At 44.2% G+C, this 25,343-nt stretch overlaps 1 protein-coding gene and 2 long non-coding RNA genes across 5 annotated transcripts; 1 reads left to right on the top strand and 2 right to left on the bottom strand.

Moving 5' to 3' along the window:
- Positions 1–1,204: 1,204 nt before the first annotated feature.
- Positions 1,205–7,673, bottom strand: LOC142965448 (uncharacterized). Its single transcript, XR_012957672.1, has 2 exons — positions 7,163–7,673; positions 1,205–1,546 (listed from the first exon to the last, which is right to left on the bottom strand). It is a non-coding gene; the product is annotated as an uncharacterized LOC142965448 (long non-coding RNA).
- Positions 7,674–7,781: 108 nt separating this feature from the next.
- Positions 7,782–8,717, bottom strand: LOC142965261 (uncharacterized). The gene is made up of 2 exons (XR_012957645.1): positions 8,200–8,717; positions 7,782–8,104 (listed from the first exon to the last, which is right to left on the bottom strand). It is a non-coding gene; the product is annotated as an uncharacterized LOC142965261 (long non-coding RNA).
- rmp24 (ribonuclease MRP subunit p24) lies at positions 8,454–25,164 on the top strand. Of its 3 annotated transcripts, none has more exons than XM_076106072.1 (5): positions 8,454–8,683; positions 13,230–13,252; positions 13,538–13,758; positions 23,461–23,654; positions 23,956–25,164. In XM_076106072.1, the coding sequence occupies exons 1-5, from the start codon at positions 8,589–8,591 to the stop codon at positions 24,116–24,118; spliced, it is 696 nt and encodes a 231-aa protein (XP_075962187.1). In that variant the 5' UTR covers positions 8,454–8,588; the 3' UTR covers positions 24,119–25,164. The 3 variants fall into 3 exon arrangements, with proteins under 3 accessions (XP_075962187.1, XP_075962188.1, XP_075962189.1); XM_076106073.1 differs by lacking the exon at positions 8,454–8,683 and adding an exon at positions 11,902–12,009; XM_076106074.1 differs by lacking the exons at positions 8,454–8,683; positions 13,230–13,252; positions 13,538–13,758 and adding an exon at positions 16,990–22,110.
- The last annotated feature ends 179 nt before the right edge of the window (positions 25,165–25,343 follow it).

Here is a 25,343-nt window from a genome sequence, read left to right as displayed (position 1 = left end):
CAATGGTCTTTTTTAACTCCAGTCAAGAAAGCGAACAAGTATATTTTAAAGAATGTCAAACCATTCCTTTAATTTAGTCTTCAAACCAAAAGGAGACCACCGTGATCCTTTTCAAAAGATTCAAAATGTCAACTGCAAACACCCAAACCAAGTGGAAGAGGAAACTTTAATCTGAAAAGAAGTTACCCAGAAGTGGTTAATCTTGCAGAGGCCACAGAAAGATGTACACCAATCATAAAATGCCATTTCAGAGTTATTTCACCTTAAGGCTGCCTTTAGATCAGGTTAATAGGAGGTATGTCACAAAAATATTTGGTGGTGCTCTGGGCTATAGCGGTAAATAAATAATATTGCTTCTGAGACATCTGCACCAACACGGGGTAAACAGTCAGCCAATATCAGCTCACACCGCATTCAGCACACAGCCTCCTTTCAATCCCTCCGGTAAACAATCTTGGTTGGTGAGATTGAAAACAGCAAGCACCCGCACCCGGATTTCATTCCAATCAAGAGACACTCCTGTCAGAAAATGGCTTCATTTTCTCCACTACACACACACACTCAATTATTACACATGCTAAAAAAAAGCACACCATGATGTGCACAAACACATCCACGCCTGAATTGCGGTCACAAAGGCATTGACGAAGGCATTGTGCGGCATCTCAGTCCTCTTCCCGGCCTCCTCTACTTCCCTCATCTCTCCTCTTGTTATTGAGATGAGAACAAAGACAAAGTGTATCTCGTGTCACGCTCCACCCTCTTCATCTACGCTGTCCGTTTGGAACCTGAGGGGAGACGAGGAAGCATTTAAAAAGAGGCTCAGACAGCCCACGCGTGCCTCCACTGCACCTGCCTGCCTCGCCCAGAGGCACAACCCTGTTGACCTTGTCAGGAGCTATTACTTCACCAGGATGTTTGCTTCCTGGGAAAGTTGGAAGACAAGGCTCATTAAAAACCCATATGGCTCGCCTTGTGTTTACAGTTTCAAGAGAATAATAATCCTCAATGGTGGTAACTTCGCTTTGCCTCAGTGCAAATGTCACCGGGGAGTTGTTCTTGTAGGGCTGCAGCTATACGCTTGAAAGGACATGACCTGAAACAAGTATTGACTCTCAACTGGGAACACCGAGCACACCCCATTGTAGTCCAAAACCAATAATCCTTGAATCCCACTGTCATTACAAATAGAACAGGAGTAATGTTTTTCTCAGAAGTGCTTTATTGACTTTAAACTGTGAGAAGGGACAATATTTCAACCTTGAAATCTACACTTAGAATGACAAACGATAAGGCACAAGCTAGCTGTAAAGTGAGGAGCGGGGTCTGCAGGGTCTGCAGGCCCGCGGTTGTCGGGATCCATCTGTTCTGGGAGCTCCGCCCATCAGCGTTGGGCAGATAGAGCTGCAGAGAGGTAGACAGGCTGCTCCACTGGCTGCAACACAAGACACGAGCGGAGTGGGGAAGCAGGACCCATGTCCTGTGTTACAGCCCCTGGCCCAGCCAACAGGTCACCTTCAGCTCGGGCCTGGCGTCAGCCGATCCACTGTGAAGAGGAAGACAGGGGGACAAAGAGGAAGGAAATGAGGGGGGAAGGGGAGGGGGCAGAAAGAGAGATAAAGTCAATTACAATAGATTCCTGTTTGAGAGACAGAGGGAGCAGACGGGAGGAAATGAGGGGAGAAAAAGTGACAGAGAATGCCGGGACCAGAGAATGAGACGGGGAGCGGAGAGGAAAATGAACAAGCACGGTAATAGAATGTAGGAAAATAGTAATGGAGAGCGAATGAGGACGAGAAAGAGAGCGCCACAAGGGTGATGCACCTCAACAGACGCCACATTCATCACCTGGCCAATAGAAATGCCCTTTTTCACCTTGCAAAGAGGGGGTTGGCCTTCACAGCTATACAGCTCACATCCACCTTGCTCGACACCCAGAGAAAAAGGCTCCTCTGGCCCAAATTGCCTGACTAGAAAGTTAATGACTACTGGTGCCATGGGTCCACAGAAAATAGGTCTGTCTGATATGTCCTCATATAGAAGCCCTGTGGCAGATTTGGAGTGTGTCATTGGGAATAGATGCAATCATTATTATGCTTGTGCATTGCGTATTGATAATAAATTAGATCTGTTGGGGGGGGGGGGGGGTTTGGGCGTAGAAATCTGAAATGTCTGCAAGCAAACGGCTGTCTATGGATCTCACGGGGAAGCAGCTCGTCATAAAAGAGGCGGAAGGCATGTAATCAATTCCCAAACCACCCCCAAGTTATTCTCTAGCCTTCTACTCGTCTCTCTCGGGTAGTCTGCCATGTAACTGGCATTAAAAGGTCAAAGCTGAGTGAACTCAAAATTGCGTGTATCACAAACAAAGGTCTGAAAATGTCATAGTTTCACAGATATATCCTCATATCTGCAGAAGGAACATCAACAGACAAACAACAAAGATAAACAACCCGCCTTTTTTCTGTGACATTTAGCCCAAATTTCTGATGTGGTGCATTCCCGTCAGGATTGTTCTCCAATCCCCCCCGTCCTCTCAGGCTTCTGCTCTTGTGATACAGTACGGTTAGGCAATTACATGACTATCTTTCTCTCACCTAGTTCCTTGTATGAAAATGGGTCCAACCTACATTTGAGACTTCAGGGACATGAACTCAGAGGACACATGAAAGGAGCTGAAGGACGAAACAAAGCAAAAAAAAAAAAGGAAGTAGAGGAGAGCCGGGGGCAAAATTCAATATGTTTAACGCTTTTTTTTTCCTGTTCCAAGTTAAAAAATAAAATAAAAAAGCTTGTAAAAGAGAGTAGTATTTAAATAAAATAAGATAAAAAATACAGTTGTGATTTTGATTAGGTTTTGGGTGAGAGTGAATTATTAGGATGCTTTAAAACAATGATAGAACTGCACTGATATGTTATCAGAAAGGAGAGAGAAAGCCTGCACAACACTTGGGAATGATGCTTTTGAAGTATGCTGTCAGGAATGTCTGATCTCCTAATTCAAGTGCATGAGGCAACCCTGGCCATTGGCTCCTTTTGTAATCAAACCCATCTCTCCTTTCATATAGGGCACTTGACAAAAACAGTGACTGATAATGGATGGCATAGTACTGGAAACTGCTCTAGGCAACTTGGCTCTGGTGAGAAAGAGGCCACCCAGATAGTACATTCAATCGTTTACGTGAATTGCCTTTCATTACCGCGGCAACAATGGGTTCTTGACAGAACTGAAATGACTTTGCCAGACGCAAATTGCCGCAGACACAGCGTGCAATTAATGGGACTTATAATTTAAGTATTGATGTTGGATAATAAGTCCCACTTATTATCCATAATCAGGACAATGATCACACAGAGTGTCACGGATACGTGCCGTGCAGCCCTTTAACCGAAACCTTATCATTTAAAAAGATCCTTCCCTATTCAAAGACTCACACAATGGACGACTCAACAATGGTGCATTGTGCCAGCTGTAACAATGGTGCAGTTTGTGATTTTAGTTTGCTGGCAGATCAGAAGGAGAGGAACCGTGGCGAGGAAAATACACATAGTATGATTCTTGCATTCACTCGGAAACTGCTTGAAGAAACAAAGAAAAATCAGCATACTAGATTAACAAATTTACATAATGCCAGCGCCCCTATCTTGCCCCGACTTTATGTTTATTAATATGACTGTTGTATAAACAGCCAGTCGACAGAGCCAAATGCCTAAGTGAAAAAATATAGCTGTCAAATTACTCATGGCAATTACTCAGGCTGTTCATTATCACATAGGGCGAAACAGATCGCTGGGTCCACCTTCAATTTAACAAAACTCCGCACACATACATTTGTATTAGAATCCATACTTCGAATGCCTGTCTGTATGCTTGAGGTCTTTGAACCTTGCAGATTGGCTCTGCAAACAATCCCTCAGTTGTCTGGGATTTAAGGGAGAAAAGAAAAGTCTTGTCTGGCTGCCACTTAGGGTGTGAGGCTCTGTACCCATTAATTTACTCCTCAAGCAGGGCCGCAGGGAGCTATCAAATAAACAAGCGGCATCATTTTTCTATAGATTGTACCCATAACTCTTCGCTTTTAAGCCAGACATCCGACTGGCAACTTTTAACGATGACATGGTTAACTGTTTGCTATCTGTCAAATACAGCGGCTAAACTTACCCGTGTGAAGAGGCTTACTAGTCCCCTTACCGTGACAGTTGTGTACTCATATACAGCGTTTCAATGCCTTTCAGGGCATGTCATTGAACACCAACCCTCTATCATTTTATTATGAAAAGCCTATAATGGAAGAAGGCTTTACTATTCCTCTCCTTGTTATTCCCCAGGGATTCACAACCTTTTACAAAGACCTTAGCTGCTCCCTCCACTGGGTCCCTTCCCTCGGTGTCTTGTGAAAGAGCCACTGTTCTCTTTGGTTCTGGATGCTAGAATCATCCTGATCCGAACAAACACAGTTGGATAGAACCAACATCTTTGTTCTCCTCAACCTGATTATGCATGGTGTAGCAAAGTACTCTGTTCCAGCAGCTCTGCTTCTCAAAGCGTACACACCAGCCAACGCATATGTTCACGTAGGAATGCTCACTATGCCTTGTTCAGAGACACACAAACACACATCCTATTATAGCCTAAAAATGCACTTTGATACTGAGATCTATGAAGAATTACGCTTGAAGGCACTGGTTAAAAAAAGAACAGCAATAAAGGATATGTAATCAGGTCGAATAACCAGATCACCTCCTTTTTGAGTTTTGGTCCTCTATCAAGAAGTACGGTGCATGCAGGAAGGCTTTTGTTGAAAATAGTGTAAGGGAAAATGTGCAGCTTCCAGTAAGAGTGGAGTGACTCAGCCGTCTTCACAAATAATCCCCACGGAGGGGTGATCACTTCAAATATTGAATATTAAATCATATTTATGTCACACAGTGGCTGATGACGAATGAAGCAGAATGAGAAGTCCTTGAAGTAATGTTTGTATGACTGTGTGTTAAGTCCCAAAAAAAGCAACAGAACTTCCAACCGGCACACAGGAAAAAAAAGAAGTAATTTGAGCAAGTGATGCTGCGTGACCTTGGTCTTCTCTGTGTTTCTGCCTCAGACCATTCATCCACCCTGCTTCAAAGAAAGGCTTTGATAAATGCATCACGAGCAGGGGGTGCTTGAAGAGTGCTTATACTCTCCAAATGATGCATTCAAATGATGAATGCTTCCAGAAGCGCAGGTGTGGAACACAAACATGCACAGATGCGCACACTGAGAACACAGGAACAAAGACGGGAGCACTAGCGGCTGAAAGGTAGTAAATAAACTCAGGATTATCAAGACCGCACTAACAAGATGTTGAAGGACCACAACAGATGCAGACATTTATCAGGACGCAGCATAAAAAAAACGGAATCACTGAATGACCTTATCGCTATTAATTATGAATTCAAGTGGATACTTATTACAGAGTATAGACTATTAAACTCAGCAATGTTCCAGCTGCAGATGTGGGAAGTCAGGTAGTTCTGCGGGGGAGATGACCTCCGATAACAGCGGCGGAAAATCAGCATGCAGGAAAGAAAACTGATTGAAGTGGCCCCTCGAGTTTCTATAGCTGCACGACAGAGAGGAGTCATCACAAAGATGTACAACACACACACACCTGACTGTAATCCAGCATTACAGCGCATTGTGCCTTTTTCTCCCGAGCTCTCTCAGCACTATTGGAGTTGGTGTTGCGTTTCAGAAGTGATAGCGGGCTCGATGGCTGCTGGGAGCGGCTTTTCCCTGCAGATGCTGACAGGACACTTTGGGATGTCTCTGCTGCCCTGGTCCCCCATGGGTGAAAGACGAGTCCTGCTGACACCAGACCCTGTCTCACCAATGGAGACAAGCGTGGTCCTACATGGATTTGAGTGGCGCATTAATACAATAAGGGTTGCAGGTTCCATCAGCTGCTGTGAGTCAGTGCCGAGCACATCAAGTTTATGGTCCCACTGGTGAAAATTATTCTAAGAATGTGCACAACTGTGGACTTCAAAGTAAAAGCCTCCGTTGGATTTCTAATGTCACTGTGTTGAAATAAATTCCCTCACATCTCCAGGCAGCCACTTACTAACACTACAATACTGCCTGACAGTTAAACGACTGATTTCCACGGACTTCAGGGTTCCTGTGCCCTGCAGGAAAATTAGGTTAATTTATAACTGCACAGATCAGTGGAGAAGTATTCTACAAGTCTTTCATCGTGCAATTTCATCATCTCATCACAACAACATTATACCAATTTACTGAGACCTCAGAATCAGTGAATAATAGTCTGCCTACCTTCCCACCACTGTCCTGGCTCCTCTTCCTTTCAGCAGCACCAGCAATAAAACGGGATGAGGATGTGGTCGCACAATATCAACCTCTCTGTCTGCCTGCCTGTCTGCCTGCCTGTCTGTCCGTCTGTCCCTCTCGACCTCGGAATTGCGAGTCAATTTAGTCCTGGTTGTGAAGGAAAATCCGTTTATCCGCAGACTACACTTAGGAGGAGCTGCACCGCTCGGCTATTTCAATCTTTTGAGGAAGCGCCTGCCTGACAGCGCCTGATAAAGTGAAGATTTACCCGCGGACAAAGTGGGGAGCAATCCCTCACACTTTAGCTTACTCCATCAGTTTAGGTGCGCTCTACACTGGCCTGGTGATTTAATATCTCTTCAGTGTCTGGTGGCATCCCCCAACCCTCCATAAACGGACACACACACACACACACACACACACACACACACACACACATAACAAAGAAAGAGTTATAACCTGTAAAGAACAACATTTTATGAGAGTTCAACCTCCACATGGGCTAAATGTTATATGTAAAAATATTAATTGTAATGAAACCATGGATACAGACTACAGATAAGCATTAAATAATAAACTCACTATCAAAAGGGGATTACTGAGGTGTGTATTGTAGCCTGATTATAATGTCCCGGGCTATTTAGTCAATAGCCCGCATGCCAAAGTTCCAAAAGGAACAAAATAGGATGAAAATGATCGCTTCGTAATGGTGTCAGAGGATATTTACCTATGTTCACGTGGGAACGTGATACATTATAAGGGGCTATGATAACGATAAATGGTCTGCTTTTGTCAAAAAAATTGCAGCATTTGTCATAAATAAAAACCTACCGTTAAGCAGGGTGGACATTCCGGGAAAAGATGTGCGTAAAACGCACTGGTCCGGCGATCAGTCCTTGGCACGAGCATAGCAGGAGCGGTGTGTATTGTCGTCAGTGCTAAATGAAATCCCTTCTTGTGTGGAACAAAACCTCTCTGGAACTTATGCTTTGTCATCTTACATCTCTGTTTCACCGGGCGTGTGGCTGACCGGGTTGCTTCATTTGATATCCGCACCCGAGTGTACCCATCGATGCGCACAGGCTCTCCCTCCCTGCTGCTGCTGCTGCTGCTGCTGCTTCAACATATATAATATGTAGTTTTTTCCCCTTCCAGCAGAATTCCCGTTTAGACCCGCTACAATATACTTTCACTAGATCCTGCAGGAGTTTTATTGACTAAAGAGATACCCCGAGTCGGATGGCATAATATGTGTTGTTGGACAAGAAACCTGGTTTGTAAGTGCGCAGGATAGCCTACAGCAATACTGATGTCAATATAGCCCACTGTCGTCTAACATTGGTAATTCTTACTGTCCAATACGATCTAAGGAATGATGACATCAATGGATATCTGTTCAATAGAGATAGGTTGCGGTAAATGATATCTCAGAAATGCAGTCACGAGTTAGTGGGGGTTAAATAGCTTTAACTTTGGCTGTAGATAGGCCTAACATCACTGTTTAATAAATTATCACATGACAGACTAAAAATAAATAAATTTACAATGAATTATTAATCGAATAATGATACATGTTGAGTAAAAAGAAAATAGACAGAGCAAAAGAGGCAATCTGTCTGCAGTCTCCGTCAAAATGACCCTGATAGTGTGTGTACTTTAAATTAGAGCCCATGTAAATATGAACTATATAAATAGTTTTATCTATTAAAACTGTATAAGCGAAATTGGGTACTTTTGAGTGGGCCCACCAGGACCACGTATTTTGAAAAAGCCCTACATAAAAAAGAAACAGAAAACAATGATATGAAGTCATTAGGAACAGATTGTTTAACAAAGTCAAGCAACATTTTAATAATATAATAAAGCACCTGTGAGAGAAACTGCCTCTGCAGTCTGGTAATCCAGTCAGTAGCATAAGGGAAGTCTATTTTTAAGGACTAGCCACAAAGTTATAGAGAAGGATCCGCCAAGGTAAACACCCGTTAGATAGGGAACAATCCATCCGCTCCGCAGTGTGCCTCTCTGACTTACTCAAGCTCCCACAATGCACCGCGGCGAGAGCAACGTCAGAATCATGCGACCCAACGTGGGTCAAGCGGAGCAACAGTCCAGCCATAAGCTTTATCTAGAATGCAAGATTTAGACCTGTTCAGCGGGCTTTTAACCTTAACGTAACCTTTTTTCAGAAGAAGTCTTAACTCGGTGTTTCTGTGGAGTTCCAGTCTTTTGTTCCACGAGTCGCAGTAGGAGCGTTAAAATGAAGCCTTTTTTTAAAGAAAAATCCGCCAACTTTCTGTTAGACGCCTCCCTGCTGTATAAAGACACGTGTCCGGAGCTATCACGGTTCTTACTGTAAGCAACTTTTGTTTAAAATACTTCCTGCATGTCCCTTTCGCCTCTTGGTTCCTTATTGTTGTAATAGTAGCACGTGGGCGCTAGGTGGAGGAGCTCGACCGGTGTTAGCGGCTGACTTCCTGCCAATATGATGACAACGACTGTGTTTATCGACTGATACTCTTTATTTTCTTACATTAGTTTGTTTGTGATGATATGAGAGTTAGTGTTGAAATACAAGAAAACACCCCGAGTGACATACAGTAGATGAGACATCCACCAAAACACACGTCACATAAATACTCACACAATTGTACCAGTTTGACATAGAAATGAAAAATCTGCATTTCCTGTGATCATAACCGAATTATAGGCTTGTTTTACTGGCGTGTTAACGAATAATGACTCTTAACAGACCTTTAACAGTAACATAAAGCATCTGTAACAGACGATGTCTCGTGCACAGTGTATTAAAAGACCTGTCAATCACTCAGTCACAGCAGGGGGGCGGGACTCTGCTGTGATTGTTCTCTTAACATTTAACCACTCAAAGAGTTGAATATGTACAGTTGTTTGCTCATCTTAACACACACAAGGCTTGATTATGTGTCACTCTTTTTGTGAATTCGCTCAGTGAGGATGTGTGTCTGTGACTGATGTACATTCACAGCTCGGTTCATCATTGTGTTTGCACAACTAAATCCCTGAGTAAGATGCGTCTGTTGCTTACTTTTATGCCTTTCATGATGCCACAAGCAAGATAGTGTTGTTCATTTAAACAGTGACTTGTGCTTCTTGTTGCCTCCAGTGGCTATTCCTCCTACAGGAGCTAGATGGGTCCGGTGGCTGCTCATGTGCAGGTGCAGTGAATGAGTTTGTGCAGCGTATGGGGAGCTATTGAAACGGATAAATTCAATTTCACTGCTGCCAGCAGAGACTGTCCCTTTTATCAGTGGGTGAGTCGGGCAGTATGTGAAGTACACCTAACTCTCTTGTGTCTGTCGCAAGGTTGTCAAAAGGACTCACACAGAGGACCAAGTGTTTCTCAAGTCTTTTTTTATTCCCTATTAGAATAAAACACAAAAGTCAGTCATGCCAGTTTCTAATTTGCGTCGTCTTTTACAGTTCGTTGCCTCAGTTTTGTTGCTTTTGCAGGAATTTATTATCCCACACAGTGCCGTATTTTGTTGATAGTAAAGGCAATTTCCAGAGAAATCTTCTTACGCCTTGGTCTCTGTGTGTGTGTCTGTGAGCCCTATCGTAGTTTAAATGGTTAGTAATGCAAGTGTGTGTGTGTGTGTGTGTGTGTGTGTGTGTGTGTGTGTGGACTCTTGTGGCTCGTGTTTGAGTTGGGTTCCAGCCATGTTCCTATATCCTCCGTCTTGGTTTCCCTTTCACCTGGGCCAGGAAATCTGTAGGCAGAACCACCAACGGCAACAAAAAACAGAAGTATTAAAGGTGAAACCCCAAGTCAGGGTTATTTCTACCGATGTGTGTGAGCCCGCTGCTACTTCAATACATCGATCTGTTCCCCCAGATTCCCTGGCTACGATTAGCCGTGGCTATAGAGAACATTTTGACCACTTTAAACTATAACCAGCTGTCCTTCAGGCAAGACATGAGTGTGAATGTTTGGACCACGGGCTGAAAGGCCGGTCTTGGTTTCATGCCAAAGTGCCTGGCAGAGAAGACACCATCAGCAGCCATCGCCAAAGCTCCCCCGAAGTGTGATGAGATAATTGAACGCTAAATTTGATCTTCAGCCAGAGTGGTGATATGGATGCTATGTCAGGAAAACAAAAAGACTGAATAAACCTTTCAGATAGAGTTCTTGGCCACAGTTGATCAGTTAACTGAGGGGAAGTGAAACTAGCTGACACACGTGGTCAGTGTGCGTTGATGTTTTTTAGATAATGAACCACAACTGTGTCTCTGTGTTCCTCTGGGGGTCTCCAGTGTCTTCTCTGTCTCCGGCTCTGGTTGTGGTCGTGCGTCACTGGAGTGTTTGTGTGTCGTGGGTGCCCGTCTGTACTCTCACACACACTACTACACGTATTTGTTGGAGATCGTGTTACCGCCTTCTGCCACCGTCTTCACATTCTGTCAGGCCGACGATGACTGAATGCTTCCATCCGTGTGTGTGTGTGTGTGTGTGTGTGTTTGCATCAGGGTTACAATTGGGTTTTAAAAGATGTTGTCCTTTTTTTGGTTTCAGATCAAATGTATCAAAGGCTTTCACACGTTATTTCAGTCGAATGTATTTGTGTGTGTCTAGGATTGTGTTTAGTGAACGTGACGTTGTATGTGCGAGTTATGTGTGACGTCACTTTATTGTGGCTCCTGTTGCCGGCTGCTTTCCAGTAAGTTAATAATCATAGTTGTGTGTTTGGTAACTGGAGCCGGACTCACTGCTCCGATACCCAAAATATGCAGGATGTCTGCTGGACAAACAATGTCACAGGGACTCAAATAGCCTGGAGTGCTCTTGCTTTGCATTAAGCACTGTATTGTCTTTCTCTTCATAGAGAACAGCCTATTATCTACGTTGATACCGATATATTTATATATATATCAGTAATAATCCAATATCCAATGGTGTTGAATGTGTGCAGATTAAAGCAGGGTAGGGTGGTAGCGGTACGGCTGGGCGATATGGCCAAAATCTTCTCACGATGCACGTCATCTCATATCTCGATAACGATATAGAAATAGTCTAAATGAATTAACCACATGGTTTTGTGTACTCTTGTGTGACAATAGAAAGGACGGAGTATTTTGCCCATCCACCTGGTCCACCTTCCTCTGGTACTCAACCTGCAGCTCATCGGTACTTTGAACATCTGGTTGTTTGGGTCAGAGACGTGTTGTTTTTCTGCCTCATATCTCGCTGTCATGTTGTCATACTCCTGCTTGCTCAGGCGCTGGGCGGCTTCCATCTCCTCCTCGTGGAGTTGGAGACGTTCCTTGAGATGAGAGATTTCAGCCTCATACTCTTTTGAAGTAACTGAGCCCACCTTCTGTGTCTAAATATCTATGCGTTACAAGCATCAGTGAAGGGTTTCAGAATATGCCAGCAGTTGCACTGTTGTCCCTGATGGTGGCAATACAATGTTCATCATGCTCTTTGCCTCCGCCAGCTCTTCTGTCTTTAATTACATTACTACATCGAAGCCAACACAGCCCCCCCCCCCCCCCCCCCCCCCCCCCATTACCCTCCAAACCTTTGCATCTTTTAGGAATCTCTCGATTGCGTCTCCCAGTTGTCAGCCGTTCACGTGGAGGGCCGGTAGCTTCAGTGTTCATCACCACAGCTAAGTGTGCACTTAAAAGGAGATGCATGACAGGTATGATAATAGGATTAGTGCGGTGGAAGAGGTCTGTGCGGTGTGCAGCTTCTGAGAGTTGGGTCATCGGGGGGGGCAGCGGGAACAGAGAATATGGGGGAACAAAAACCCAGCTTCTCTACACTCGAGTCTGTTCATAGCCTTGTCTGAGAATTTGCAAAACAATGTTACAATGTTCAGTAATGTTATTATAAGTAACAGTAATGTATTCAAAACCTGCTAACTTTCTAAAGAAGACTTTTAGACCAGCTAACATTTGAAGTGTTCAAGGCCTGTAAATCAGTGCTCTACAGAGACACAAACCACCACGGTGGCCTCAAACAACTTCTCTTCACTTCCAGTATTTTCTGACAGGACTTTATATAATCTGACAGTTTAATCCAGCCACTGATTATAAAATTGGGGGGGGGGGGGATCAAGGGACAGTGGCTCAGACTGGAGGATGACTGATGGCAGATATGTTATAAATCTCTTTCCACCCTGCGCTACAGTTAGCGTCATCCAGCAATAGAATGCACCATCTCACATATGGGGTGGTGCAAGTGGAGAGTGTCAACAAACTGGCAGCGGGTCCATTCCAGATTAGAGCCCCCCCCCAACGCCCCTTTCCTCCTCTCCATAAACAGCCAGCCCCGTTGCCGCCTCTCTCTGGACAGTAAATTTCCCTTCATTGATTTAAGCCCGGGGCTAATTTTAGTGGGACTTAGCAGTGGCTTAGTGCAGATGTTTGCACAAATATCTCATTGTGAGCGTTCCAAAGTTAGAGGTGTCCTAGCAGTCACAAAGGTAGCCCTGTATTGTGGGGGGGGGGGGGGGGGGCATTGACAGAGTGTGGAAATTTGCCCTATATTGTTTGGGAGAGACCCATCAGTTGCATGTTTTCCGATATGCATAATGGAAAGGTCTGCCTGTGACGGACTCTTTTGGTGTTTCCATCTTGTAATGTGTTTATTGTAACGGAGTTGTTAACTGCCAGTTTCTTTCGCCAACTGTTTTTTATTTTTTTATACATTAGAAGCGCATTTTGAAATAAATGAATATGCATGTCCAACAATGTGATCTATTTCAGAGAGACTGTAATTATTAAAGTATTACTTCATAATCATCTTGTACTAATGTTTTTTTAACACAAAACTCAGTTACTGATGAATTTGACTCTTTTCTGTTTTAAGTATTTCTTCAAAATGTCTGAACTGGTCTCTTCTTCTTCTCCCCTATAGGCAGTGGCCTGCGAGGGCTAATGGTAAGTTCAGACACCTGCACATCCTTCACCAACCTTACTTTTTAAGCACAATTTTCATTTCTGCATATTTCACCAGAGCTGAACGCAGTAGTAAGTCGGGCCTTGTCACAGACTTGCCAAGGTTGATAAACGGCCAGACGCACTGAGTGAGCCAGCTGTCTGTAGCAGACTGCCTGGTGGGACCAAACACTCACAACCCACCACGGGTCCATGTCAGCCAGAACCTCACCAATAGGTCGTTTTGCCATTTCTTTGCCATTTAGCCTTTTTCTCTCCTCTTCTCAGCACCAGCGAAGCGGATGTGCTCCAGGCTGCTGCAGAGCACCTTGGTGTGTCCGTGCTGCTATCAGTGGCTGAAGCCTGACAACCACCGGATGCGGCTGCGGCCCAAGCGGCGTCCACCAGCACGGGTGCAGAGTGTCCTGCGCAGGAAGGCCAGGGGGAAAAGGCTCAGTCTGGTGCAGAAGAACCTGCTGCAACGCTTCCAAAAGTCCTCCTCAGTGCTGGTGAGAAGACAAAACACTACAACCCAAACTACAAATTATATTTTTTACATATTTGGTTGGTAATTCTGGTGTTTCTGTGATAAGTCTCCATTGGGTAGTAACATTGTTCCTCTGATGTATCAGTTGTGCTTTACTGGTCGTAAAGACATATTTGTCAGCTACCTTCAGCCCCGTCGAATAGTCTTTCACTTATTCTGTAGCTAGTGTTGACCTCTGACCTATGGAGGAGACACAAAATAACATCCCAGGGTTGGTCAAAGATGTATCGCATCATTATTTATTATAGCATCACAAGCCCCTGCATGGTCTCTTTATGTATTGCCTCCAGCCTTTGTTGCCATTTAGATTTATGAAGTCATTTGTATTCATTGCACAGAACTATCAGTTTCCTTATGGCCTTTGCAGTGGCTCCATTAAGCTTAACTGTAAAAGAACTAACACTCACCCTGTTCCCTTACACACACACCCCATAACTGTTATAGTTGTCCTTTCTGCCCTCCCAGGCGTACACAGAATGCAACAACGCTTATTTATTTATTTTACCTTCCCACTCTGATGAAACCGGTGTTGGAGCTCGTGGCATCAGGGTCGCTTTCTCCTGCATCAGAGAGCAGCGACGGGAGAGGACCACTGGAGAGCCCCTCTGGTGGTCTGACCTCAGCCCCAACGAAGAGCAGCTCTCGTGGAAATGCTTTCGCCTCATTAAAATCTGGTCAGGTTGATTTAATATGCAGTTGTTCACCGCAAGGCCCTCTGAACGCACTCTTCGCTACATATCAGTTGACTCCGAGGGCAGAGAGGAAGACAAGAGAGGGAGCAGCAATGAAATGTAGCCGTGAGAGAAGCGGAGGAGAATAACACAGGAGAGGGAAACAGAAAAAGTCATTTACCAAAAATATTATTACATAAAAAGATAAGAATCTACCAATGGGAGCAATATTCCTCTGCATCTGAAACGGCATCAAAGCGGCACCAACATGGCTTTTGTGAATCATGATTTAATTGTGAAATCTGCTAACATCGGAAATGTCATCATCCCTGAATTGTTATTAATAATCATATCTACTGTATAGTTGTGCGGAGTCATTTCACGTAGACTTTCAGAAAACACCCCCAATCCAACCCCATCCCGGACTTTAAATCCATAAACATAAGCCATCACACACATGACAGAGCTATGTTGTGTGTTGTACCTCGTAGGCCTTTCTTACAGACACTCTTACGGGACTGTGCACCTCTCCTCTCTCATTTGTCAACAGTGTTTTAGTCCCGATTGGAGAATGTCGATGCTCGCTCATCATCCTGACTTCCTTATAAACCAATACACCCCCGAGCAACTCCTGCAAAGTATTTTTACCCTCTGTTGTCAGTCATATACTGGGGGCAACAAGTACGGCAGCATGTGCCTCGGCTGAGGGACGATAGCGACGCGATGCCCTTAGAAATGCAGCGTGGTGGAGCGGTGAGATAAGAGGCGGAATGAACAGAGCACATCAACCCCGAGAGCCCGAATATAATGAGATTAGCATCCGCTCGCCTCCTCTGTAGAGATAGAAGCGTGTGGTAGTTAGGATAACGGAAATCAAATCTGATGTAATAGAATAAGTATTTTTCTCATGAGCCAGCTTCTCACAAGATGCTGCTGTTGGCAGATCATGTGCCACAGCGACCACGGAGTCCTTCATTTGTTTTATGTTCGTGTGTGCCAGAGTTCGTCGTTGTGTGCTGTGTGCTGTGTACACGGTGTTCCGCTCTTCTCACCGTTAGTCCGGTAACACCCGCAGTCAGAAGTGGAGGATTTATGGGAGAAACAATCCAAACATGCTGTCGTATAAACGTATTGCTCAGACCGAGGCGGACGTCTATACAGAACACGGTGTGAGTGTTCGCAGACGTCCATGTTTGCTTGCGTTCTTCTTCCAGACTTCAAAACTATTCTGGGATCGTGCTCTGGATGAGACGTGTTCTGGGACTCTTTGAAGAGCTCATTTATTTTATGACAGTTTTTTTTTTTTTTTTATCTCATGTGTTGATCAGTCTAAGAGTTTCAGGCCAAATAGCATTTTCTGGCTTTTGGTAGTGAAATATTTGGTCTTCCAAACGATATGCTTACTGTACAAAAACATACAGTTAATATATGTGTTGATATTAATAATGAAAACAAAACCAAAGAATATAAGCATACACATAACCAGTAGATATTCACACTCGTACACATGGAGGGTGGTGTGCAGTATTTGTACACCGGGGTGTAAATCACGGTCGTTTCCCTTTAGGATGAATCTGCGTGTCGCCATCTGGGTGGATGCCAGCGCATGATATGCTTTCCTCAGCTCTGTGTTCTTACAGCTGTTATAAATCAGGCATGTTTATTCACGCCGGGCAGGTTGTATTATATAGATATGGAAATAAGTTGGCGTGTAGCCCCACCAGGGAAGCAGAGACCCTAAATGGAGCGAAAGGACAGCGCGTTCTCCTCCTCCTCCGTTCTTCTGTTCTTCCTCCCAGACGAGTTGTTTGTTACAAGAAACAAAAGTAGTCACTTTTTCGAAAAATGATTTTGCCTGGCAGCTCACCAGAACAATAGCTGACAGATGGATAGGCACGTTTACCGAAAGTCACGATGCTGTTGTTGTACTCTGAAAACAACACTTGCTTTCAGAATAACCGATGAATCCGGCATGAAAGAAAAAAACAGAACTTAAGTGGTTGAAATTATCTTTCCCCTTTCCCAGAAGCGCCCTCTCTTTCTGACGTGGGTCCAGCCTCTCGTTATAATTTATGTCACCACTTCTTCTTGACCTCACTAGCCCGTTCTCATCCCCCAATCTTCTGTTTGTTTTTCTTCTTCTTGCACGCCTCAACCTTTCTTCTCTCCTCCTTCCATTCTTGGCCATGTCTTCTTACATCCCTCTGTCCTGTTTGTCTTTACTGGAGTAATGGTGTTGGAGAATGTGCCTCTTGAGGATGACAGGAAACAGGAGACAGAGATGTCTTGGTGCTGTTTGCTCTCAGCGAACAGATAAAGCTCCGCCGCGGGTTTTCGACACCTCGAGGTCGGACAGCGAGCGACAGGATGACAAGAGGGAGGACGTGTTTGGGGAAGAGAAAGGCCAGGAGAGACTCTGCAACAGCTACAGTGGCCTTGAGCTTTTTTAGATACAAACACAGAAGTGGAAACAATGTCTGCCGGGTTTGTATAGTGCAACACACACACATTCAGAATGCATGCAGGTTGGTTTGTTTTCCTCCGACACACACGATGAACACCGCGCTAGGATCAGTTTGCTCTCTGCTGTCAGCGTGTTTGTAGCCCAGCATGTCACAGGATATAGAACCCCCCAGAGAACATGCTGCTGCTCTATAACAACATGTCATCTGTCAATTAGCTCTGTTTCCTCACCGCTATTCAAATCCTATTCTGGAACTCTGAAGGATCAATTGTAAGTTGGCACGGGTGTCATGGCTGGGTTTTTGGATCCTCACTCACCGGCATCAGCAGTATATCTCTCCTGCAACCGATTGTGACGGCAGGCGTGCACATTAATGGCGTTCATCGCACATCTGTCATAAAGCCACACGTGCCATCAGTTAGCTTTTAAAGTATAATGGCCACAGAGGAGCCCCAAATCTACAGCTGTCTCTAAGTTGTAGGTTTTTTTTATCCTTAAACCCCAGAACTCTGCCTCAGAGAAGTACAGCTGGTCCACACAGGGGCCAGGAGCATAACACTGTGTGCATGATATAAGACCATGATATTTATGGTGATTCATGATTATTGTCAGACTTATAAAGGCACATGTTCTGTTTTATATATTCTGCTATTCTCACGATGTAATACTCTGTGTTTCTCACCTTATATTTTAGTTCCAGCTTATATCACCCGCAGAAACAGACATTTATCCCTTATGTGTTTTGTACCTAGTAATGTCAAAGACTCTTTGGTCTCTGTGCTCGTAATACACATTGAATATGACGATTTCTTCAGTGGAAACATTTCATTTTGCATTTCGAAGCGTCGTACATTCAAATACACGAGGCCTTTTAAGCACGGGCACATTTCTAGATTTAAACCAAACCGTGACAGCATGCCCTGGAGAGAGCTTCCACAGATAATAACATGTCTTAGGATATGTTTCATGTTATATCTGAACGAACCGTATGAAGCGTTTTTTTTCACAGTGTGATTTTGCTGATTCATTGCCTTCCAGATGTTCAGTCAACATTCTTTTATGTGATCTAGTTAACTGGATGAATCCTACTTGAAAGAACAGAAATCACATCTCTCTGTGGCACCTGCTCATGTGCCCCCCCAAGTTCATACACTGCATGTCAAAGATTTAGCAACGGCCTAAATTAGATGGCACGTGATGGTTAGGATTTCATTTCAGGTTATCATGACTTGTGACTCTACAGCAGCCAAACCATCATCATCATTGTGGAGTAGGCAGTGTCACTTCGTTGATGTTGTTGAGTCTGTCTTCCAGGCGGCAGCCTCCGGGTCTGAAAAATGAAGCCAATGCAGAAGTGCGTTAAACTTGCATTCTTTCTAATGGCCAGCAGGGGGCGGCGACTCCGGTTGCAAAAAGGAGTCAGATTGTATAGAAGTCTATGAGAAAATGACTCTACTTCTCACCTGATTTATTAACTTTCCCCGTCTGTTTTTAGTTCATGAAAGTTAGTTGTAAGTTTGTATTCAGCTTGTGTCACTTCTGGTTACAAAAAAAGCAAGATATCGACGTACAAAATCCTGAATTGAAGCTCCACAACGGCCGTCAACAAACGAATGTGACCACGTCCTCTTCTAATAGTCTATGTTCTCTCTACTGTGCTTTTACGTGAACATGCGCACACACACACCTTCACTGAGTAAGTGATTTGGTTTGTTTTCTTAGAACCGGTCCGATCAGTGCTTCAGTGTGGGCCAGCTGATGATTGTGGGGCCACTCGTGCTGACAAGAGGATAAACCATGGAATGTATAAAATAAGTGGATGTAGCCACCATGGTGCCACTGTGCGATATAAATCATCATTTACAATGTTGATATCTTTCCTCCTGCCTTTGCTCCGGTTTGTTTTGCAGTAAACCTGAGACCTTTATCACCATTAGAGACAGAAACAAAGAGAGAAACAGATTTGACATGTTTTTTTTTCCGTGTGTAGAAGCTCTGCATTCAGACCGGGGGCCTCTGTGTGCGTACCGGGCAGCCTGCCTCCAGACCGGGTGACTAAGTGGCTGCCTGCAACACCACAGCCGGCCTCGTATTGATCCCCCACTTGCTCTTCTGCTTTCCACTTTATTGTGTTCTATTGATGTGTTCTCAAATGAGTGTCACACACCAGTGGCGTTCCAAAAACTGCACGCAATTACACACAATTGCACAGTTTTAAACGTTTGCGTGCTTTTATTCTATTCAAAGATGCTTACTGGCGCCTGGTTCTGTCTCTCCCTTACTGTTACTCCGCTCATCTCTCCCCTCTTGGGTGGCGTCGGTCTGCCGAGGTCAAATAAATCAACCCGGGCCGACCTCTCGCAGCAGAGAGCGAAAGGCAGGAAGGGAGGTATTTATGGAGCAGGGGGCTATTAATAGAAAGAAGAATTGATTTGTGTGGGTCTGTATGAGTTCGTGTGTCTGCGTATGTGGGTTTCACATGCAATTTCTTCTTCTAATTCTCAGAACCAATGTTGCATGTATGAGTAATCGTGCGTGTCGTATGGTGGCAGAAATAAAGACACTTGAGGGTTTGACACCAAAGACCCGGCAGGTCCAGGATAGCAGAGGCAGTGATTTCTGCGTTGATTAGGTTCAGACAAGAGAAGCTCAGAGGTGTTTAGCTCATGACTCCCGTCTTCTTATTGTGTTACACGTGGTCAACTGGGCACAGCGCCAGCTGCGTGACACGAAGCTGCACAACCTCAAAGAGAGTTGTTTTCTTGCACTCTTTTGCTCAAACACCGTACTTTCATATACACTTACACAGAATGCATGTCTCAGGTCAAAGCTCGTAGATTAAAGTCTTGCTGGTGATTCGTCGGCAGGCACTGTCTGCCTTCAAACCCTTCACTGCACAGACAGCATAAGAATTAGCAGGTTTATTCTCTCTAAATACTAATCTAAGTGGGCTGTTAGTGAGGTCTATATGATTGTCTTTTTTCATGGGTTGCGGGATAAACAGCACAATATTAGATTACTATTCACTTGTTTCCTGTATGGTGGGTTTCATTTTAATCTCGTAGTCTTCTGACCACATGATGAACCTTTATTTTTTCCACAACAGAAATTCAACTATCTGCATCAAACCATCTGTCCTTAATATTCCCCCAGCTGTGCATAGATGGTCGTTTATCCTCTTGCTACCCAGAAGCTCCAACTTGTCTCTTTTGCCATATGCTTGACGGGCCACCGCGTCTGCTCCCAGGATCAACAGACAAGAAAAACAAATCTCTCTGCAGCACCGGCCCATGTGTGTCTCTCAGAGTGCACACACGTCAAAGGATTAGCTCAAATTAGATGTGTACACCTGATGGGTGGGATTTAATTTCAGGTTATTGTGAATTATCGTTGTTGACTCCTTTATATTGCTGGGTCTGATCAGCCTCTCCACTGGGCTGTTACGTGCACACACACACTGGGGCTGCTAGCGCTAACTTGATGACAAAGAGGATCAACCATTGGGATGAACAGCAGCAGGTCATTCTAGTCATAATCCTCCTTCTGCAGTCTGTCTGTGTTTGATCCACTCCACGATGAGCCACACACTCCCGCTGTCTGTGGCATGTTTTTTATCCTTAGCGATCATTGGATAGTCTGAGTTCAAACCAGTACAATCTACACCGTCACCTAAATGTCCACAGCCCCTGATCACTGACTTTACAGTCCTAAAGGATAAGTTGTGCATTTGAGCCTGTTATCTACATTATGTTCCACGTTGATTCCCAAATCATACTATTGTTTACAATTTGCTTTAAGGGAATCACGAGTTTCCATTCATTTCAATGCAGCAAGAAAATCCTCTTGCAGCGATTTTACGATACAACATTTGATATCTTCTAAACCTCGTTGTTTTCAAACGTAACTTCTTTTTTTTAAATTGTGTCGTATTAATGCTAAAGTGTTGGAATCCTTAGAGATTCAATGTTGGGCTTGAGGACACTACAGCAGGATAGATATTTACTCGTATACACGTGAACCAAGATCCTCCGGTAGAGTCCCACTCGACTCTCTATGGGTCTGTTTCTCTGAAACACCTCTATGGAACCAGAGAGTGGTGCCAGTATGACATCCTCTAGCATGTCTCTGCAATGTTAAGCCCTATTAGACGCAGTGTTTCCCTACGTGATAAGTTTGAACAGCTTTACGATCTCCAGCTTAATTCATCCTTTGTGGATTTAAACCAGCTGCTCCAGCTTTATCTGCAGCATCAACATCGCTGCTGTGAGTTGTGTTCCGAGTTCTTTTTTTTTTTTTTATTGCAACGATTGTAATAATCGCAAATTGTTTGATCTTTGCGAAGTTTTAAAGCGTGCCAGTTATTTCAGGTTCAGGAGAGAAAATGAGTTTGATGAGACGGCTTTTTACTGTTGGATGTTCTCTTCAGTGAGATACGTCATCTGCTGAAATAGAGGCTTGCCTATTTAGGAGTTGGAAAGAAATTCTACCCGTTAAATCAGGAACCATACAGGAAGCAGACAACGTAATATACCTTATCCATAGAGAAGATGCTTTGATGTTTAAACAGTGAAGCACCTTGCTGCGTTCATTTGGAAATTATGGAGCCAAACGTTGTTCATGATCAGAGCAGTTTCTTTGCTGAAATGTATATTAGGCACTCAGCTCTTAGATAGGCGGTGTAGAAAATCAAATGTGCACACTGGCCTGTGTGTGTGATGAATTCTCCGTGTAAATAATATGACGTATCCTTCTTGAATTCGGTCCCATTGATTTTTGGATACAGAAACAAAATCATGACATATTCTACATAGAAAATTAAAAAATCTCTCTGGATTCCTGTCTACCATACCGCCTGTGTTTGGAGATGCTTGGTGGAGGTCTGACTTTTCATCCCACGCGGTTTTAATCAGTTTGCAAAAAGCGGTGTGTCTAGATGAGGCCAGCCACAGAGTGCAGTGGTGGCTCCTCCTTTCAGCCACACCCCTGTGCAGAGACGGGTGGGTCAGTTGCTGGGCTCGGTCTGTATAAAGCTGGACATGCAGGCTCGTGTAGTGAACACTTCATACGCGCTCTCGTAGAAAGAAAGAAAGAGGAACTCTGTACTCCCCGGTGCACCGAAACCCAACTCTTCAACACCAACAGACACCTGTCAGAATCTGACATGGCCGCCTTCGTGTCGGTGAGTTTTCCGCCTCATCAGCATTCTGGACTGTCGACAGCTTGGCTCAGACTTGCTGACCTCTGCAGTGGTGGTCTGTTCTGACCCGTTTCCCCCTTGTGCCACTCTGGGTGGCTGGTGTAATTAGTGGGATTTAAGTTACTGATGATTAGGAGGGCTGTCGAAGCAATCCTCAAATTACACTAAACAGCACTTCACACTTTGTACGGCGTTTTCTACACTGAGAAGACTTTTATTTTGTACTGTAGAGTTGGTTTAATCTTCTGTGCAGCTTGTCTTGCACTCATCTCTGAGATGATGTGATTGTCTCCAATTTGTTGTCATCACTTGATCTTCTAGTAGCGTCTTAGTTGTGAATACTGGACAGCAATTGAATAAGAGCATGGTTCAAATGTTCTGGATGCGAGTGAGGTTCTTTTTCTTTATCTGTTTGGGGGTTGCACAATAATGTCTGTTAATAACCTCGTGAAGGATTGCACATTAGCTAATCCCAGTCTACTCACATGCACTATACCTTTTTATTGGGACACAGTGGTCAGGAGTCTGGGATGCTAATTGTTGTCTTGAATCATTTGGATCTCATGAAGCGGCAGCTGCGTCTCGTCACTCTCAGACGTGTCTTGTGCTCGTTGCCTAATATAGGCTCTTGTGTAATCTGTGTCAGGAAGTTTCTTATAATTCATCATGTAAGGTGCAGTAAAGTGTAAACTCGACTGACGAAAGTAACCCCCCCCCCCCCCCTGAAAAGGTTCATAGAGATTAACTGAAAGAGTTGTGTGACGGTGTTTATAGCACCCGTACCCTGAATGGGTGAAACGTGCATGGCAACAGCCCCACCTTGCCCTCTCATAGGCTAAGTCAATGTTTCCCATCCCGCTTTAACTAATCCAGTTATTTTAACATTGTACAAACATTGAAGGGGATGTTAGGAAGGGCCAACGGGAGGAGCCTCATCTCCTCTCATAAATTTGCATCCTGGACTCCATTGTGAGCTCTTCCTCAGCTGTAGATGTGTCACTCAGGGCATCGGAGCACTTCTCATTACAGTTCCCCCCCCCCCCCCTGTTCCTGCCACAACCGCTGCTAGTCCTGCTCTCTGTGTCCCGGGAGGCATTCTGTCACTGCAATCGATCAAGACTGAGTCACAACAAACTCCTGTGTGCCCCTGAGAAAGTCAGACAACTCTGGGTTTTAGAAAACTTTCTGATTTAGTTTGTTTTTTGTTGCTAAATATTCCCATGGAGGATACCTTGAATGCCTTCACCTCAAAACCTCGTTATGTACGAGGGGAATATAGATGCGGGGCCACGCAATGTTAATGAATATGTTCCGCTCCTCTCCTTATCCCAGATGGCCACCTGCCACACATGCAGCAAGACGTCCGGACACAAAGGAATGAACAGGGAGTTCATAGCTACCCTCGCCAGGACCCGCAGCACACCAGGGAGCGCTGTTAAACACAAGACCCCGCAGTCAACCCACAGAGCCAACATGACAACCCCCAAGACTCCTGGCAAAGACAAGACACCTGCTCATACTCCTAGGTAAGTTATTTTAAGGTGTCTGGTAATGATATCCCCTGAGCTAGAATTCAACATATAACCTCTCTCAACTAAACTTGGTGTCACAGACATCCGAGAGGATGATGTGCCAGGCCCGTTAGCATTCGAATGATTGCGTATCCATGCTTGCCAGATCATATACTTGTTGACGGCGCACTTTTAACATTTCCTGCCAAGCAACAAAATCTTAAATTTCCCTATCCTAACTCTTCATCCCTCCCCCTTTTTCCGTTTCTCTCTCCTCGCTTCCCAACTCTCTCTCTCTCTCTCTCTCTCTCTCCAGGTCCTCCACCTCCTCTAACACGTCAGGGTCGGCCTCATCTTCCTCCAAGACTCCCTCTAAGCCTAAAAACTGGGTCGTCCAGCGTCTCAGCAAGATACTAATGCGAGAGCACCACCAGAGCAGCAAGAAGGGGGGCTTGAAAGATTTTCTTTCCTCGCTTTGAGTGTCCTCCTTGTCTTTATGTAAACTCTTACAAACAAGGGGTTAGACCCACATTTGTAACGTGTTAACACCAAAGGCTCAGGGGGAACTTTGGTTTCCGAGCCGGTGTGGGAAGGGTCGCAGCCTGCCCACCAACACAGCTATTGCTGGGCTGTTTGGAATGGCACTCCTGGTATCCTGAATGCAAAAACTGGGAGCACTGGGCTGGCTATTTCAGCTGCTAATCAGGGTTACTGCCTCTTCTGCTGAGCCAGTTGGAGACAAACGCTTCTTTGTCTAATTTAGCACACGCCTCTCGTAATACTTCCGCTCCCTTTTAAGTGGAAGGATTGAGGAATTATTCAGTGTTTATCAAATGGCTGAAACATCGCAGCAAACCCAACTGTGTTCTGCGGTGGCTTTTGTAGCGTGACAAGCTGGTTTACATGCCTTCTAACATCCTTTAAAGTTACAAGTATACATGTATATGATACGAATATATACAACGTTTTCGTACTCGTATTACTTGATGTCAAAACTTTTGTATTTTAATTTATTGATTTACTTTTACACCTCTCTTTCCAGTGGTGAGATGTGTCTGTGTACATTCATTTGGTATGGGGTTGGCTAAACATGACCAGACTGACAAAGGTATATATGTTGTTGCATTTTTGTACATGCATGCAAATGATTTTTGAAACCGTGCATCGTCATCAGTGAAGATATTTGTAATCATCATCTAAAGTGAGACTTACCAGTTGCTGTTTACATTGAATGGGCACATCTGCCTAAAACCTGAACAGAAAGTACTTTTTGACAATCAATATTGTCGAGGCTGTGCATTTTCTTTTCACATTTTCTTTGGCCATATGTTTTTGAAAGGTTAAGGTCGTTTTATCTTTTTGTTAAGAGCAAGAATTTTGAATATATTTACTGCGTTTTGTACTGCCTGGTTACCTGTTTTCATTAGCTGTTCAATGTTCAGTATGTTTGAATCCAGAAATACCTCGCATTTGTATTCCTCCAACACTGTGATTCTCTGAAATAAAACCTTTTCTGTCTGCGAAACTGTTCTGTTTGATATTAACCTCTGAAATGAGTGCTTGAAAATGTCTTATACTGCAACTTCAATCTTGCAGATGTTATGTCCATGTCTGTGCAAATATAAATGTAAAATATGTCATTAATCCAGCTGCATTATTTACACTTAAGATAAACTTTACACATACAGAAAACTTTTGTGCCAA

This window comes from Anarhichas minor, unplaced genomic scaffold (genome assembly GCF_050575085.1).
Source record: "Anarhichas minor isolate MPS153535 unplaced genomic scaffold, ASM5057508v1 ptg000033l, whole genome shotgun sequence".
Classification (NCBI taxonomy): Eukaryota; Metazoa; Chordata; class Actinopteri; order Perciformes; family Anarhichadidae; genus Anarhichas; species Anarhichas minor.
Note: the sequence above shows the minus strand (reverse complement) of the source record. Positions and strands in the feature narration are given on the sequence as shown.